Source organism: Canis aureus, chromosome 12, assembly GCF_053574225.1.
Source record: "Canis aureus isolate CA01 chromosome 12, VMU_Caureus_v.1.0, whole genome shotgun sequence".
Lineage (NCBI taxonomy): Eukaryota > Metazoa > Chordata > Mammalia > Carnivora > Canidae > Canis > Canis aureus.
In genome coordinates, this window is record NC_135622.1 from 25,668,391 (window position 1) to 25,686,661 (window position 18,271).

Below are 18,271 nucleotides of genomic sequence, written 5' to 3' on the forward strand. Positions count from 1 at the left end.
TGTGATCTCCAGAGGAACTGTCTCCCACAATTCTAGTAAGGAGTGGAAATGACCAAGCAGTGAACTGGCCCACTACCCCCAGAACGTGTGCCTTAAACTGTGGCACAGATCCTACTGTGACCCTTCTGCCTGTGCCCCTCAGAAGCTGCGCATATTCCCCTGTATCTGAGCCCTAGTCAGCTGTTCCTGCTGCTTCCCCCATGTGGGCATAGGAGGCATAGGGTGGACCTGTCACGTGTCTGGAGGGAGCAGCATAGTCATTCTCCCCAAGCAACGCCTCCCTTCCCACCCCACACACATGGCTCCTTCCCACTGGCTTCTACTCTCCTGGCCACAGGGCCAGAAGCTGGCTCAGGAAAAGGATGCAGCAGGGGCTGGCTGGGGTCGGAGGGGGAGGCTGCAGGGGCCGGGCTCTCCCCTACAGCCTCTAACAAGAACAGAAGAGACCCAAGACGTGACTGTGCTGAGAAATCACAGTCCTGGGCTCTCAAATCACAAACGCAAAAACCACAAACCAAGGAAAAAAAACAAAAAACCCAAGTCTCTTCAATTTTTTTCCCTCCAAATAGCTAGTTCCAGTGATGTTTATTACTCAGCCTGAGCTGGAATAACATTAGACAAAAATAGAAACAGCCTCTAGTTTTACAAAGCCTTTGTACAAGTCCTCTGATTTTCTGTTCATGCCAGGGTCCCCTGCTGTGGTGCCAGAGGTTAAGGGAGGCTGGACGGCCCAGATGAAGCAGGGCCCACAGAGAGGGTTGTGGGCCTCAACACGGGGCTGAGAGAAGAGCCAGGGAAGATAAGCCAGGCACCTTGTTCAAACAGTCCAGCTGGTGACTCAGGGTTCTAAGTGCGGGGCTGAGCTGCTGCGGCCCCACCCCGGGTACAGAAGTTGGGTGGGTAGAGGTGTGGGCTCAGCAGGCAAAAAGACTTGGGTGGAGACTCTATGGGAACTCTGCCCCTAGGAACTGGCGTAGCTGGGAGAAGCAGGCCATGGGGCGACAGGCTCCAGGTTCCCACTCGAGAGCCCCCAGGGATCCTGCTTGTAGCCACTGGCTGCTCACAGCAACAGGACCTCACCTCCTTGCTTCAGAAGGTCACAAAGGGGAAGGGCGGGCCACCTCAGAGGGACTCAGTGAACCCTGTTCAGATCCTGAGACAGGGAAGGGCAAGGAATGCTGTCACTTTCCAGGTGAAGCTGGTCCAGCCCAGGGGCCAGCTGCTTTTTGAACCCCCAACATCATTGCTGTGCCTAGCACAGCCACTCTGAACCACCTGGGCTCTGTTCTCCCAGGCCTCTCATGTGACAGGCAGGCCCAGCCCTCCTCCAGGTCCTCCGGGTTATCCTCCAGGCTGGGCGGATGGTACATGGTAGCCACTATCTCAGCGGCTGCTTGAGCTCGAATAGGCCTGTCCCGCCCTTGACGACCTTCCCGACCACGAGGCAGGCAGAAGGGGACCTCAGTTCATCATGCGATCCTGGGAGACACAAGAGCCCTTGTTAAGTTGGGGAGGGAGAAGTTAGGGTGATGTCAGGGGCTCAACAGAGGCTGGGATGATGGGGCATCTCAGAGGCCAGCAGGAGGTCCTGTGTCCTGGAGGCCAATGAGGTTTTGTGAGGTAGCACTGCTTGCAGAAAGTGAGCAAGGCCCTCCTCCCTTTCCTTCAGGTAAGGTAGAGGTGGCTTTCCCATCTACTGCTTGCTCTTCTTCAGTGAGACTCCAGGATTTTATTTGTGTGGAAGGAGTGTGGAAGGTGCCCAAGGGATGAACCTGTTTGCCCAGAGCAAACTTAGGAGAGGGAAGCCAGGGGCACTGACCCATCATGGTGGCCTGCTTCAGAAACTGGAAGCTGGTCTCAAATGTCATCTGCTGCAGAGGGGAGGAGTTTGATCGGATCCCAAAGCGATTCAACGGCTTGTAAACGCCCTCGAAGCACATATAGTCGGCGACCAGGGAGAGATGGCGGGGATCGACCGCAATGCCTGTCACATGGGCAGCAACATTGGGAAGGATTATGTAATGACAAGGAGACAGTTGGGACAGCATCACCTGACTCAAGCCAGGGCAGAGGCTCAGAGGTCAGACCTTCAGGCTCCATGTCCAGCTCAGTCACCTGCTCGTGTGGCTACTTAGCCCCCAACCTGGGCTGCGCAGCCCTCTCCCACCCCCATCCCTGGCCACCCTCAGCACAACCCACTCTCCATTTCTATCCACTAGCCCAGGAAACAAACTCTAGACTTGTGAGACATGAGAACCTAATGGCATGGTTTCACTTGGGAGCCAAAACCGTGAAGGCAGGCTGGGGCCACATCATCAGACAGGAGCTTCTTCAGAGGCTAGATGAGAAAACAAGTCAGGAGGGCCCTCAGTGATGGGACTGAAAACCTGTCCTCCCAGGTTGCTCTCATGGTGTCCCATAGGCCACATGCTCACTGTACCAACATTTTGGTTCCCCACAGGGCTGGCCCACCACGCAGGCATCTTCTGAGAGGTCTCCATAGCTCCTCTTACCGTACACGGCAAACACATCTCTGATTTCCTTCTCGATCACCCGCAGTGCGGCCTCAATGCCATATGTGCTGGCCATGGCATGGATGTCATTGGAATAGAGGCGGCTCAAGTCCAGAACCTAAGGGAGGAAGGAAGGGCTGAGTGGGAGGGCCTGGCCTTCTGCTCCCTTCCTTTGTCATGATCCACCCTGGCTGAGCTCCTTGTCTGGCAGTCAAGCACAGCTGATGATGACGTGGTGAGGTGGCCCAGGATTAGCAAAGGGGACAAGCGTAGGCAGAGCTACAGGTAGCCAGGCCCCAAGGTCTGTCTCGTTGTCACTACCAGAGCCCAGAGATAACTTGGTACCTGCTTCAGGTCAACAGGAAGAAAAATATTTATTTAACAAACTTGTTTCCTAGAATTGAGACTTTCTTTGGTAGGTGAGGGAGGTTCTCTAGTAGACACTTAAATCCCTCTCCAGGACACATGGGGCAGCGACTGGGGAGCTCCGTGGGGGAAAGCCGGGTCTCATCAGAGGCCTGAAGCTCCAGTTCACCTATTCTGGGGGCCCCGAGGTGGCAGGTCACTATGGCAGGTCATCCCCACAGGGCATGGTGGAGACCCTGGGCTTGTTTAAACAAACCCCATGAGCCTGACAGAGTTCACCCTGCCAGGGGCTGAGTCTTAGGAGGTATAAGCCCACCCTGCTCTGTCCTCAGAGAGGTATCAGTGAAAGGCTCCAGGGCAGCAAGGACCTTTGTAAGGCAGCTGCTATGGGAGGAGAAATGTTCCAGGAAGGGAGAACTTTGTCAGCGGGGTGCAGACCTAGGAGAGTGAACTATAGGGATCCTAGCACTTCAGTATTCTCTGGGGAAACACCAATGCCTGGGCGTTGAGAGCATCTCAGAAGGTTCTGAGACACAATGTGGGAGAATGAAGAAATAGCTTAGATGGATGGACAGACATGCTGCTGGAGCACCCACCACACTGGGTGGCTGGTCTGGGCCACTTCTGCTCCCAGGGTCTCCTTTACCAGATGCCAATAAAGGCATCTGGTAAAGCCAGTAACTCAGCAATTGTTTCTTACAGATCTACTTTGGGGAGGTTTTAATTTTAAGGAAAAAAAAAAATACAGCCAAATTAGTTTGAGAAACCCTGGGATAGATAAAATTAAGCTGGTTTCTTTACCTCAAGTCATAACTAGGCTAATGTGCATGTGGATGGATCCCTAAGAAGAAGGCCCAGGGATGGCAGCAAGGCCCTGAGCCAGTAAGGACCTCATTCTCAGCCAGCAGACAACCTGGAGATGGGACATGTACCTCAGCATATTTGAACAGCTCTGGCAGGTTGATTCCTTCTGTGTTTAAGACAAGCTCCTTCTCATTCTTCTTGTTGGTGGTTTCATTCAGAAGGCATCTCGTGATGCCCTTAGTTGCATAGACGACAGCACTCTGGGCCAAGGACATTACCAGAGAGGTCATATCAAAGTTAATCTTCATCAGAGGGAGCTTCACTGTCACCTGCAAGAGGAGGGAGATTTGTGCCTGGGGCGGGGGCCACCCTGTAGCCCCAAGAGGGAGGCAGAGCCCTGTCCCCCCACCTCCAATGGTTCCCCAGGCAATGCCTTCAAAGCTTGCTTAGCAAACAAGCTTGCTTGGCTGGGGGCAGGAGGCCCTGCAGGGGCAGGCTGGGTGTGTAGGTGGGTGTGTACACATGAACACTGGATGGCTAACAGACTGCACACACAGCAGCCATCTCTAGTCACCCAGATGAAGGTGCAAATAGTGGAGGGACACCTTCACAGATGTTGGTGAAAATCCTATCTACTCAACAGTGCCCTCAATAGCCTTTCAATCACCACAAAGTGTCACACTGGTCATTTCATATATGTAACCTGCTCAATGACTCTTATCCACATTGCCCTTTGGGAACCACTGGACTTGATCAAAGCAAAGAACAAAAACATCAGTCCGTGTGTAGCTGTGCAGGCATCCTAACTGGCCCGCCTTTAAGGGAACTCCAAAGGTGGTGACTGCAACTCTGAAGTTGGTGACCAGAGGCCATGGGTGTGAGGAACCAGCACACTCCCGCTGGCCTCCACAACAACTCTGGGGTACTGAAAACGAAACGAGGTGAGAGGTTTAAAAGTATCCACAGGGCCCGGCCAATCAGACTCACATATACAGCACTGGGGGAGCTCAGCAGCAGGCCCCTTGCTGGATGCTCTGCTGGGGTGGTATGGCACTGACCTGGCACCACAGGCTCTCCTCAGTGTCGTACTGGTAGTCCTCAATGAATGGGTGGGACTCGCGCACGGCCTGGACCCGGCGCTCCTTGGCTTCAGCTCCCTGGGGCTCCCTGTTCTGGGTGGATTTCCGGGGCTGTGTGAGGGGGGTGGCAGGTGGCGAGTCCTCGGGGCCGGAGCCCACCTCTTCATTCTGCTCCTGGGCCTTGTGAGCACTGTTCCCAGAGATGTGCTCTTCCTCCTGCATGTCCTCATCCTCGTTCTCCTCTTCAACCTCCTCCTCCTCGCTCTCATAATCGACCTGGCAGGGGAAGAAGTACAGTCTGTGTCACCTGAATCTCCACATGTGTCTGGACTTAGTCTGCAGAACAAGCACCCCGCAGACACCTTATCTGTGTTTTTTAAAAAATTTGAGAGAGAGAAAGAGAGAGAAAGAAAGAGCAAGCAAGCATGTGCACACAAACAGGGGAAGGGGCAGAGGGAGGAGCAGGCTCCCCACTGAGCAAGGAGCCCAATAGGAGCCTTACGTGACTGGCCCCAGCCAAGCTGCTACTCCCTGGGCCGCCTTCTGTCTTGGCAGCCCCTCCCCTACAAATGCTGGCCCCTCAGTCCCAACTCCCAACACCCTTCCACTTTCCACGAGCGCCCTCTTGCCTGTCAATTTCCTCTAAACTGCCCTCTGTCCTAGCAGCAGTCATGAGATTGGCTTTTTTTTTTTTTTTTTTTTTTAGATTTATTTGAGAGGCAGAGCGAGCAGGCAGAGGGAGAGAGAGAATCTCAAGCAGATCCCCACTGAGTGTGGCATGGGGCTCAATCTCACAACCATGAGATCATGACCTGAGCCAAAACCAAGAGTCAGAAGCTTACCTGACTGATCCACCCACCGCCCCCATGTGACTTACTTTCATTGTAAAAATAAGAGGCAGCCTGACTTCACGTCCTTGCAAAAGCCTCTAGGTCCCTGAATATGATTCAGTATAGAGCCAAAGGGCAGCCCTGGGATGGCCCCTGCCCAATTCCTGCCCTGTGAGCTTTATCTTCCCCACTGAGAAGTGTGCTGGGCAGGCCAGATTTGCTTCAAGGTTCCTAATGGGTTCCAGCAGGATAATAAAGGTGTGGCTTATGTGACAAGCAAGTTTCCTGTAGGTGTGACAGGGATGTGACCACAGCCCCTTGACCCCGGCCAGTCCCCTCACCTCCTCTTCTTGCTTCTCCTTGCGTTTGGCATCAGAGGCATCAGCATCTCCCTCCTCAGCTTCAGCGTCCACAATGGGCCCCTCCTCTTCCTCATGGCCTTCCTGTTCTCCCTGTGATTTGGGGACAAGGAAGAAGACTGGTTCTAATACCCAGTGCTTGGTGAATCCATCTCTCTACCCATCCATCCTCCTTTTCATCCAATCAGTAACCTATCTGCCTGCCTCCATTTATTATGCTATCCATCCATTCATTTCACTTCTACCTGCCACCCTCCTAACCACCCATCTCCCTACCCATCCTCCTAGCCAAACCATACATTCAGTCCATGCTCTGGGCCAGCCCTGCACTCCCTGCCTCCTTCTCTTCAAGCTTCATTTTCACACGTATCACTCGTAAAATCTTGCTTTAAAAAACACTAAAAAAAAGTGACAAGGCTTTCCAAATCATTAAAAAAATGATATAAAATATTGTTCCAAATATTTTTGTTGTAGGTGGAGATGAAGAGAGAGAGGATTGGTTTGGTGGTACTACTATATTAAAAACCAAATATTTACACCTTCTAGCCTTGGCTCCTAATTTCTTGTAGACTTCTTCCAGGTGCCTTAAGGATAGACTAAATAGCCTTTCAAAGACCATCCATGCCCATCTGTGTTCCATTAGCCAACTGGTAGACCTCCCGGGCCAAAGATCCAGTATTCTCTCTGGCCTGGGAAAGTTTGTCATTTTAGGGGTGAAGAGAAAGGCTCAGAGACAGGAGCTGACATAGCTGAGGCCCTACAGCAAGGTAGAGGCAGTACCAAGTCCTCACTACAGCTCTCCCAGCCCCCCCACCAGGCTGTCTGCATTGGTACTTGCTAAACTATTGCTATGTAGCCCTACAAGCCAGTGCTGGCTCAGATGACACTAGGCAACCTGCTCCCACACTGCCCCTGCATCTCCTGGCAGGTGAAGTATCATCATTCCTGGACTATTTTGCCTCCAAAGGCTTCTCCCTGGCTCCTTCCATTTTTATTCCTATAGCCTAAATTTCCTGCTTCCAAATGCCTCTCTTAGTTCCTGCCAGTACTCTACGGCCTCACTTCACCCAGCCCAGGGAAGTCAAAGGCAGAGAGCAACATGAAACCAGAAAAAGAATTAGAAAGCCCAGTGGGTACCACTACTTTGAGCCTATTCTCAGCATAAAAATCACTTACAGAGTGGTCCTTGAGAGCAGACAGATGGATGACCCTGGGCCCTCACCCAAGGCCAGTCAGACCTGTTATCTAGCAACCCCATTGTGGCTCTGTCAGCATGGCAGATAAATGATAAGGTACAAGGAAAGAGGGGCCAAAACCATGAAGGGGCTTGAGGTGGGCTGAAAATAATCTCAGAGCCTTCCTAGGACAGAAGACTAAGGCCCTAAGTAGCCACCCTATAGGCTTCCCAGCCCTGGGACTCTCCCCTGTGCTGTCCCCTGGGGGACTCACCCGATTCCTCTCCGACTCCCCCGAGTTGTCTAGATCCCGCTGGGTAGCTCTCCGAGTGTTAACGCTTCTGAAAGCTGAAGCTTTATTATTCTTCTTTCTGAGGGATTCCATCAGAATTTTAAAGAACCTAAAGTGAGAGGAAAACCACATAGCCCCATTCAGGACCAGCATCTCTACTCTCTAGGATGTTTTGTCCAGGGGACTCACAGCCATCTAGGGCAGTGTCAGGGATTTACACATGAGATAGATACAGTGTCTCCTCTCAGCTCACTTCCCTCACCCTCTTGCTGTTTCTGAAAGGCACAGAGCATGTCACAGAGCACACTTGCTTCACAACCCAGCAGGCCTGATCTGAACCTATGGCCTGCCACTCCTCAAGTGTATGGCTTTCGGCATGAGAGTCTACTGAGCTTTAACTCCCTCATCTGTAAGATGTAGGTATGGATATGTACTAGGCAGTCATGTTTTAAGGCTTAGAAATGACCCCCTGCCCAATAATTGTCACGAGGCCTGGCAAAGTGGGTGGTCCGTAAGCAAAGTTGCTAGCACAACTGTGGCTGATGTCTGACAAGGACCACAGACTCTATAGCAGGAGAGGGGAGTCTGGTCCAGGACTAGAACTGTTCCCCCGCCTGCCCTCGCAGCATCTCTAGAAAGTAGCATGGCTTGGGCCTGACAACTCCTGTCTCCTTGGGGCAGGAGCCCCGACAATTTGATGAAAGAACTAAGATGTGCAAGAGTTCATCAGAGTTTTGAAGGGCAATGATGACTTACTTTGTGGCCATAAATCATGTTGACAGGTTGGAACCAAACCAATTTAAAAGAACCAACTTGCATCAGAGCCTATGGGGCCTTTCCAGGCCCCTCACCTTTCTTCTTTCCTATTTTTAAGCTCCTTTAAGGCCTCACCCTGCCCTCTGCCCCCTGCTTCTTTTTTCACAGAATCTTTTGCCTGTCTTCTTCTTCAGGCCAGAACAGCATGCCAAAATGGATTACTTTTAATTATATTAAGTATCAGTTCCTCAGCCAGCCAACCATCCTGTGCTGTCTCAGTGCCTATGATGTGTGTATCATGTGCCCTGGGAGCAAAGCAAGGATGAAAATACAGGAGTGCACTCTTAATTTAAGCAGGCAGGTCAAATATTTACTATTTTGCTTATTAACAGCAAAAGACTACTGTTCACTCTCCTTGTTTTTATTTTTTTAACTTTTTAAAGTTGTGCATGGTTTGCTGAGGTTTCTGCCTTGGGCAGAAAAGTCTCCTCAGCCACCAATCCAGGGAAGAACCTGGTCACCAAGCACTGAGGATGGGGACAAGGGCCACTGAGGGAAGGCCAGCCTTGACTTGAGAAGATGCAAACTGAGAAGAGGGGGTGAACGAGACATTTCTGGAAGGCCAGGCTCGGGTTCAAATCTGCTTTCAGCCAAAACTGGAGACGAAGGCCTCGATCTCATCTGTACAATGGGACATTCCCACCCTGACTCAAGCCTATCACATAGTGAGGAGAGGAAGTGTGATGGATGGGGATGTGGAAGCCGTAGGCCTGCTGCCTCTCTGCCCCCCAGCTACTTTGGGGCTGCTGCTCTGACTCGACTCTCTAGGCTAGTAGCTTTGCGACTGGCCAGTGTCACCTCTCCAAGGCTCCTCCCTGCAGCCCTCCACAACTGGCCCCACCCCCAAATACTCATCTGCTCCTACCTGCCCTGGTGCATCCTCTGGGCTCTTGCCCAAGCCATTTGCTCTGCCAGCAATCTCCCCAGCTCCTCTACCTGTTGGAGCTGCACCCAACCCCCAAGGCTGCATTTGTGTGCAGATGGAATTTCCCAAGGAGACCTTCCCTAATCTCCCCTTGCTGGGAATCCCTTCTGCCTGGCCTGCCTCTTTTAGTGAACAAGATTGCTGGAGAACATGAGAGGTGAGAAAGCAGAATGAACCCTGACCGCTGAGTGGCTGACATGTGACTAGCATGCCAGAGTCCTCCCGAGGGCACAGTTTGCCCTTCTGTGGTTTTGCCAAGAGCAAGGGAACTGAAGGCCCACAATGGCTGTTCTGTGAGGTTTTGCTATTTATCAGAACGTGGCAACCGAAAAGGAACAGGAGGTATAGGCTACAGGGAAACTTCCCATTCCACATAAATAGTTGCAAATAGACTATGACCCTTGGGTGTTTCCAAGAGTGCCTTGGCAACAGCTCCGCCACCTGCTGCTTGCAAAGTGGGATTCAAAGAAGCTGTAATTGCACACTGCCAGCTTGGTTGTTTCATGTCTGGGGACGGGAGGCCAGAGCTTAGCACTTGACTCCTAGCTCAGTGCTCTTTCTACTTCACCACCCCAAACCACCTTCCAGATGATTTAAACTAACATCCAAAGTGACAGATTTCAGTACAAATATTTACAGAACCTTCAAGGCTTATACACCTCCATCTAGAGAAGTGCCTCTGTGTTTTCTTTCCTTCTCCAATCTATTGTCAAAATAGTCTCATGATCCAATAGCTGGGAGAAGAAAGAGGAGGAGAGAGAAAGGGCAGGGGAGAAGAGAAAAGGCAGGGGAGGAGGTGCGGGGCAGGAAGGGAGAAAAGGTGTGGGGCGGCATGGTAGGAGGTGTACTGTCATTCTTAGGGAGCACACTGACATTTCCCTATGGTCTGTAAGAGGCCTTCATGTGGCTGCTGTGCTGCCCAAGCCTGTCAAGGATAGCCCAAACCACAGCCCAGTTCACACATTACTCCTTTTCTCATTTTTGGCCCAATCTGCTTGAGTCGCAGAGTAGCTCTACCAAGAGCCACCGCACATGGCTTTGTTTCTCACAGCTTTCCAAGTACACAAGCAAAACACAAACTAGGAGCTGAAAAAGTACTTCACATCTGAGAAGCAGCCAGGCCTTTCCCTCATCAAGAAAAAATTTTTAACAGGTGATGGATTTTTCAATTCCCTGAGATAATATAAGTAAAAAGACCTCTCAGGACAGCCTAGTACATGCCTCATGCTGACCTACCTGCTTGGCAGGTGAAAGCCCAAGGTGACTAGAAACGGGGCAGACCATGCACCTTAGCCTGCTCTTGGTAATTCTCAGGAGGCCATGTGCTCCTAATTCCCATTTCTTAAAAAAAGGTTGCCTGGCCAGCACAAATACGCAATGCTCTTGGGAGTTATGTTCCTCCACATTAATTAATGAGCCAGCAGGCTGGAGGCATGTCTCTTGTGACATGGCCCAGCATCATAAGAACACTGGATCTGCCTGGTAAAAGGAACCATCTCCACCTAAGTGGATGGCAATGCATGTGTTCCCCAAGGCCCAGCCAGCAACAAATTCACCCAGGCTCACACAAATGGGGGACAGGACCTGCCAGGAGGTAGTCCCTTTCCAAGGGGATGGGTTCACAACCACACTCTCCCACCATAATACCCACCATCCTGAACATGTTTGGAGGAGGGCTGGCCTGAAGCCAGCTCACATATTCAGGTGAGAGAGAAAAAGAGGGCCAATGGCAGAGCAGGTGACTTTTCTGGCCACATTGCATCCATGACTCAACTTTGAACGGGTATCACTCAGTGAAGGTTGGGGGGATGACTGAACCAGCGGGCTCTGCCTCTACTCTGCCCCATTGGTTCTCCATTTCAGTGAGGCTCAGAGAAGGCCTGAGAGTTAGTCTAGATTAAAGGCAGTGGTTGATGTAACAGGCTCCTGCTGACAGACAAGATCTATTTGGGCGTTACCAAGTTTCTGAAGATATATGAATTAGTTGCTGGTATTTAAAAATTAGGAAACTTCTTATTCATAAAGGCAAAATCAAGCAACCAAATAGCCAAAACAGAAAGAAAAAAAAATGGGAGGAGAGGCTTTCTTTCTTTTTTTAATTTTTGAATCAGAACATTTGGCCACCTTGACCCACATTCCTGTCCCCCTAAGGCAGATTCTGCACTCTCCAGCCTGTTGGGGGCCTCCTGACTTGCTTCACTGGCCTGTTATCTGCAGGGCCCTGCAGCCATTTGAGTTTGTGTGGCATGATCTAGGGTCAGCTGGTCAGTCAGAAGTGTTTCACTAGCTCTTCTTGGCATACCCCAGGCACTGGTATGCCCACCACCCTACTCCTGTGTACTCAGCACGTGGCCTGTACTTTTTATTTATTTATTTATTTTTAAAGATTTATTTTTATTTATTTATGATAGACATAGAGAGAGAGAGAGAGGCAGAGACACAGGCAGAGGGAGAAGCAGGCTCCATGCCAGGAGCCTGACGCGGAACTCGATCCTGGGACTCCAGGATCGCACCCTGGGCCAAAGGCAGGTGCGAAACCACTGAGCCACCCAGGGATCCCGGCCTGTACTTTTTAAATGCCCAGCAGTAATTTACACTTCAGAGAGAAGGATGTTTATTCTCCCTCCCAGAAAGGAACCAGAATTTCTCTGTAAGAAGCTGCAGGAAACCCCAGCTACAGAACAGGGGTTTAAAAGCAGCATGCCATTGGACTCAAACAGAATATAAATGTATCAGTAACCACATAATGCAGCCTGGAACATCTTGTCAAAAATCACCGCGTGCTGGCCTGCCCTCATAGTAGCACCACTGTGACAGAGCTCCATCCTCCTTCCGGCACACATACTTCCGCATCTTAGAGCCTCCACAACCGAGAAGACAAGATTCCTCAGCCAGAGAGAAGCAAAGTTTGAGAATGGTGTATGGTTAATGTAGTCACACCCACAAGCCAGATTAGGAATGAGGTGTCCAAATTAGGCTAGAGGGCCTGCTGTTTTCCCAGATCTTTCCCTTGAAGGACCCATTTAGACAAATGCACTGAATCTCTAGGAGGCCTGCGGCCTGGACACTCAAGGCCCATGACAAAACTAAACAATAAATGTACCCAAGTCCTCACCTTGTTTCCATGAAGTGCAGGATGTCCTCAGGTCTCAGGCACTTCTCCTGCTGGTAATACGCATGTGGCAGGAACTGAAACCGCAACTGGTACACCTGAAACTTGTCCTGTTTTTCTCCAATACAGAAGGACTCTTGGACGTCAATTTTCTCCAACACCTTGAACCAGGTGGAAAGAGAGAACCCAACTTGCCTGAGTTCCAGAGGACTGCACATGCCAAGTGGGTTTTGGGAAATCCAAGGGTTTAAGGGGGTAGGAGCAGAGGCCACAGGCCAAAACCCCAAAGAAACCCCACTGAGTTCTGCCAGTGTGAATCCTTAGGGGACAGGGACCCACAGCTAGTAGGTCACCTCCAGAGGATGGCAAGGCTGCAGGCAGCGGACTCCAGCAGCACCAGTAAGCTACTGCAGGAAGCATTTTTAAGGCACTCGATAATGATGCAGAACTGATGATTACTTTTAAAGCTTACTGGTTCATCCCTGCTTAGCACCTGGCAGAGGAAGCTTTTCCCTCATCTGTGGGAGTCTGAACCCAGAGTCTGAACAGTCAGCAAATTCTGTTCTTCACAGATGGGAGATGCAGGAAAATGCCTCCACCCAGGGCGCAGCCAGGCCCAACAGACAATTACCTCTCCTAAGCATACTCTGGTGAGTTGCTTCTTCAGACTTTTCACTCTCTTCAGTGCTTTCTTGGTGTTGAACACGGGCACGCTCATCATGGGTGTCTTGATATTGGCACTGGCCACCATGAGAATCTCCCTCAACCTGTCACAGAACAAGGGCACATCATAAGAGATACCCAGATTCCCTATTTGTGTGAGGTCTTTCTTATCAAGATGTCAGAGCTCTTCTAGGATCTGAGAAGCCTTGGGATCTTGCAAGGAAATACGCTGAATCAGTAAGTCCCAGCTCTGGCCCACTGCATGACAGGAAGTGACGCTCATGTCAGTTTTCTCCAGGGGAGCATGGGCTCTTTCCTCAAGGACAGACTAGTATTCTTGTTTCCTATCACCTCAGCCTTGCATACACTGGATGCTTACTAAGAGCTTATGGAATACATGAGAGATGTGGGGATGGGTAAAGCATCTGCAGTGCTCCTAGTGGGTGCAGGCACCATCATGCTCCTAGCCTTGCCTGTGAGCTCTGTCAGCTCACAGAGCCCAAGTGCATGGTGGCCCTGGCCTCCTCCCTTCCACAGGTCGAGGATCCTGAGGTTAGGGAAGCTGAGGAATTCAAGTCTCTCTGCCAGAAAGTGGCAGGGCCAGGTACTGAATGCAGGTGGGTCTCCACTCTTTCTTTTTGCCCAGTGGCCATCATCCTGTAGATGCACACACTTACCTGAAGGGCCACTGTGGGTCAAATTCTAGGTGAATGGTGCCCCTGGAGTTAGGTAACCAGGGTGCATGGGGCTTGTTAACCATATCTGTTCCTGAGTTCTGACCCCAGGAGTGCAACTTCATAAACATCCCAGGTAACTGACAGAGGAATTGGCAAAGAGATAAATAGATTCTAAGAGGCCTAGGCACTGATTGAGCCACAGAAACCAGTTGGGTTCCAGAAAGTCCAACCCTAATCTCCATTTTTGATGAGATGCCCACTTCCTTCCCTCCTATTTCTCTGTCTCACTCTCAATTAAATGACTTCTCCCCAGGAGTGGGCTTAGGACAGACCCCACCCTATGCACCCCTGCAGCCCCACACCTTGGAATGCCCAAGGTGACATTCATCTCGCCTCTGCCAGCAAAGTGGAAGGTGTTCAGGGTCATCTGTGTGGAGGGCTCTCCAATGCTCTGGGCAGCCAGCAGGCCCACAGCCTCACCCGGGTCACATAGCGAGCGCTGCCACTTCAGCTGCAGTAGAGTCCTCAACCTGAAATGGGGCAGAGGGTGGCAGGGGTTAGGAGTGCAGACACCACCTGTCTATCTGTTAGGAGCTGTCAATGTCACCCAAAACCAGGGTGCATGGCACTATCAGCTCACCTTCTTTCTGGGCTTGTTATTTCTAGGTAAATGGTCCTTCTTCTAATCCTTAAAATCCCATTACTGACCCTAGGATGACCTAAATTACACAGTATAGATCCCAGCTAGGTGGCTAAACCTCTAGATGTCCGTGCTCAGACTGTTCACACTTGTCCAGAGGATGTTACGTGTCTACTCTGCACAAGTCACCATGAGTGCCCTAAGCAGTGAGAAATTCTGAGCCTGCTATTCATGTTTTCCTTTGTTAATTCCTTTTTCCCCACCTCCACTGTATAAACTAGGAAGAGGTTCACCAAAGCAATTATGGGGATAGGGCTGGAGAGGAAGGGGAGTATTTGTTTTCTTAATTGGTGCAAATGGCTGCGGGTTACTTGGGTAGCGTGCATGCTCTACAGTTATGTGATTTATTCACCATTCTTCCTATGAAAGCTAGCTCTTTTAAAACAGCCACAGGAATACTGCATTAACGCAACAGTCATGGAACAAGGAAGGGGCTCAACCGACATAGACAAAATGCACGTACTAGAGAAAGTGGTAATGCTACATTTCTAAGCAAGTGCTTTTTAAAAGTCAGACTTTTCTCTGGGGCGCCTGGGAGGCTTAGTTGGCTGAGCATCTTGACTCTTGATTTCAGCTCAGGTCATGGATCTCAGGGTCATGAGATCATGCCCTGCATCGGGTTCTGTGCTCAGAGGGGAGTCGGCTTGAGACTCTCTCCCTCTCTCTGCCTCTTCCCCTGCTCATGTGCACTCTCTCTCTCTAAATAAATTAATTAAATCTCAGGAAAAAAAAAAAAAAGTCAGACTTTTCTCTAACCTGCTGTGTCATCTCTCCCAGTTACTTCAAACCGCTGAGGTCTGTGTACCTGTCAGTATTCCTGACAGAGGAGTACCTCCAGAACTTTGGAGTTTCACCCTGAGCTTGTTGCTTGTTAACAAGTCCCCTGGGAGAGCCACTGAGGCAGCACTGCCTCCCAGCTTGGCCCTGCAAACCCAAGTGACACTCCCCAGAGCTAAACTCTCCCACTCCTCCTGCAGTGCCACTGCCCATCCTTCTGAAGGTAAACAGCCAGTGTCCTGAGCTGCAGGGAGGCAGGTGAAGGGGCCGAAGGGGCCATAGTTCTGGCGATAAGTCCAAAAAGCCTAGCCGGCGCAAGGAAACCTACTCAATGTTTCATTACAAGGTGCTAAAGCAGGTGCACCCTGACATCGGTATCTCTTCCAAGGCCATGAGCATCATGAACTCGTTTGTGAACGAGGTGTCTGAATGGCTGGCTGGCAAGGCTGCCCGGCTGGCCCAGTACTCAGGCTGAACCACAATGACATCCCGGGAGGTCCAGACAGCGGTATGTCTGCTGCCGCCTGGGTAGCTGGCCAAGCACGCCGTATCTGAGGGCACCAAGGCTGTCACCAAGTACACCAGCTCTAAGTGACCCAGAGCCTTCCATTAATAAAGAGTGAGCTGTTCCACCCCTCAAAAAAAAAAAAAAATAGTCCATACTTTTGAGGTCTTCCAGCTCTGTAGGCCAGGCTCAGTGAGCTGAGTGCAAAGGATCCCATGACTAGGGGACTGCTCCAATACAAACCCCACAATAGCCATTCCTTGGAGACACTTTTGATGTTTTAATCCAATGTGGCTCGGTGCTGGTACATGCCTGGCTTCCCATCTACCCAGATTACAGGATTTCCCTATTTATTGATGAGCAAGTCACAGGTCCAAGCTGAGGACTACACGTGGTCCTTCATTCCTAAGATTTCAGAATCCAAAGCTCGGAGAACACCAGGGAAGTTAGATTCAACCCTTCCTGAGTGGCTGAGCCATGGTATTACAGGGCCATGAATGATTTGCCCTGGGTCAGAGCTAGAAGCTACTGAATAGTGAGCAGATTCCCTACTTCTCACTTAGCCATGGCTGTCACGCCAAACTTGAGAGAGGTCATTTCTGCAGTTCCCATCCAGCAGAGCATTGTTTTCCGTCTTGGCCTAGGCAGGGAGTTCACTCCTGTTCTTGCCTGTCCTAGAGCCCTCTGGGCCTGCAAGGTGTCTTTTGTTTTACTTCCCTCCCTCCTGCTGGAGGCTCAAACCCAGGAGGCTGCCCTCCCTTCTGGAGTGGGTGAGGAAGGGCCCGAGAGGCAGATCCTCCCTCTGTGCATGTCCTGTAACAAGTCAGTGTCATTACCTGTCAAGAGAAAGCTCTGATTTCTTGTAACTCTTCTCTGCTTGAGCTGCCCACTCGAGACTGTAGTCATCCACCTTTTTTTCAAATGTTTCTGACACCGATGCAAAATAGATGTCTGGGCGCCAGACAGCCAGACTGGGGTCAGGACAGGGAGCTGCCTTCTTCTGGTATTTCCTTCGACTCTGCTCATCTAACTCACCCCACATCTTCAAGATCTGAAAGGAAGTACAGGCCTCAGCCACATGGGAGGAAACCAGGAAGGGGCTTGTCTTCCTGGGGACATCCAGCAGGATATGGAAGACCACAGGCACTGGCTCCAAATCAGAGTACGGAAGGAGAACGAACCAGACCACAACAAGAAATCCACCTCAACCTTCAGGACGGGGTGAACAGAATCCATTGCAGCAAGTACTTCCTGACCACGACTCTCTAAGCTCCTCATTCTGGCACATTCTAACATAGGTGGGGTGACCACAAAAGTTACTATCCACACTGGAATTCTTTTAGAGTTGAATGGGGAGCTGTCATTAATAATGCTAGCATAAAAGGCAAAGCCAGGACCTCCCTAGGCCAACCAGGACCTGCCTGCCCCTCATCCAGGCTTTCACATACTTGATGCCTAAAGCTATCCCACACTAACTGCTTCAAAGTGCTTCCCCTGCGCCTCCTTGCTGCCAGCTGTGTTTCCTGAATGGGAGGGCTCAGCAGCAGAGGGGGAGATGGGAGAGAGTGAATCTGGGCATTTATCCACCACCCTCTCTAAGAAGCCTCCCTACTGCCCACAGCCAGTCTCTCCACTTCTGGTGGCTGCTCTCCCTGTTCCTGTCCACCTGCCGTTGTAAGGACAAGTTACCATCCCTATTCAGTTTCCCCAAACCCTGCCCACACCCTTGTAAAGTAGTCCGCTCCTTAAATTTTCATTTGAGGAATCTGTTTCCATTTGTTTCCTAACAGTGAATAAAGCCAGATTATACAATCACACCCACTGTTAGGAAACTAACGTGTTTCCTCCCAACCCTGACTGAGACTTCTATGCTCCAGGCACTGGGGACACAGCCACCCCTCAAGTCACCTGGTGCGTCCCAAGGCTGCGGCCATTCTGGTTCCCATCCTCAAGATTCAAGGCTTTCACAGCTGCCTGAATTTTCTGTGAATAATTCAAGAAGGCACCTTTTCTCTGCAGGGCATTGGAATGCTTGCTTTGCCATTTTTTGATGGCTCTGAAGTGACGGAGAGCTTTTTGGGGATCTGCTCTGGATAAAACTTCATGAAGATACTTCGATTTCATTATCACCTAAACAAACAAACCACACACACACAAGACCCAAGAGATGAGGGCATGACACAAAAGCCATGTCACACAACCTCCCAGGACCAAGATGGTCAGTATGGGCCCCTCATAACGCCTCTCAGAGGGGCTGGGCACACACTGCTGACCAGGGCCCTCGCTGTGTATCCTGGATTTGGGAGCTAGGGGTTTCAGGAGCTGTAGGGATAACAGGGGAGACCAGCACATTCAGCACCCCTGCAGAACCCAGTGGGGCTTCTAGGGAGAGAGGAGGAGAGGAAGTGACGTCAAAGCTCTGGGACAGGTGCAAGGATGCAAAGGAGTCAGCACTGGAGTGCAATCTTCAACTCTGCCATCTGCTATGTGGCCATGGGCAGATCATGATGGCTTTGGTATCGGAGTGCAAAACGTGCTGACTGCTCAGTCAATGGTGACAGGCATTTCTGAGGCAGTAAGGTATGGTGGTATGAACACCACCAGTCTGTTTCAGATAGGCCTGGGTGTAGACACAAGCTCTGCCATACACCAGCTATTCATGATACGCTACTGCTCCC

The 18,271-nt window shown here is 50.8% G+C and overlaps 1 protein-coding gene across 1 annotated transcript in view; it reads right to left on the reverse strand.

The window, feature by feature from the left end:
* Nucleotides 1–568: 568 nt before the first annotated feature.
* POLR1A (RNA polymerase I subunit A) overlaps nucleotides 569–18,271 on the reverse strand; it is a 70,666-nt gene continuing 52,963 nt past the window's right edge. Inside the window, exons 23-34 of the mRNA XM_077843153.1 lie at nucleotides 17,502–17,723; nucleotides 16,430–16,644; nucleotides 13,974–14,141; nucleotides 12,903–13,038; nucleotides 12,275–12,432; nucleotides 7,401–7,527; nucleotides 5,934–6,044; nucleotides 4,742–5,038; nucleotides 3,812–4,012; nucleotides 2,514–2,631; nucleotides 1,820–1,984; nucleotides 569–1,479 (exon numbers count right to left, since the gene is read on the reverse strand). Of these exons, the coding sequence (XP_077699279.1) occupies nucleotides 1,379–1,479; nucleotides 1,820–1,984; nucleotides 2,514–2,631; nucleotides 3,812–4,012; nucleotides 4,742–5,038; nucleotides 5,934–6,044; nucleotides 7,401–7,527; nucleotides 12,275–12,432; nucleotides 12,903–13,038; nucleotides 13,974–14,141; nucleotides 16,430–16,644; nucleotides 17,502–17,723 (2,019 nt within the window). The 3' untranslated portion in view covers nucleotides 569–1,378. The remainder of the gene's footprint in view (nucleotides 1,480–1,819; nucleotides 1,985–2,513; nucleotides 2,632–3,811; nucleotides 4,013–4,741; nucleotides 5,039–5,933; nucleotides 6,045–7,400; nucleotides 7,528–12,274; nucleotides 12,433–12,902; nucleotides 13,039–13,973; nucleotides 14,142–16,429; nucleotides 16,645–17,501; nucleotides 17,724–18,271) is intronic.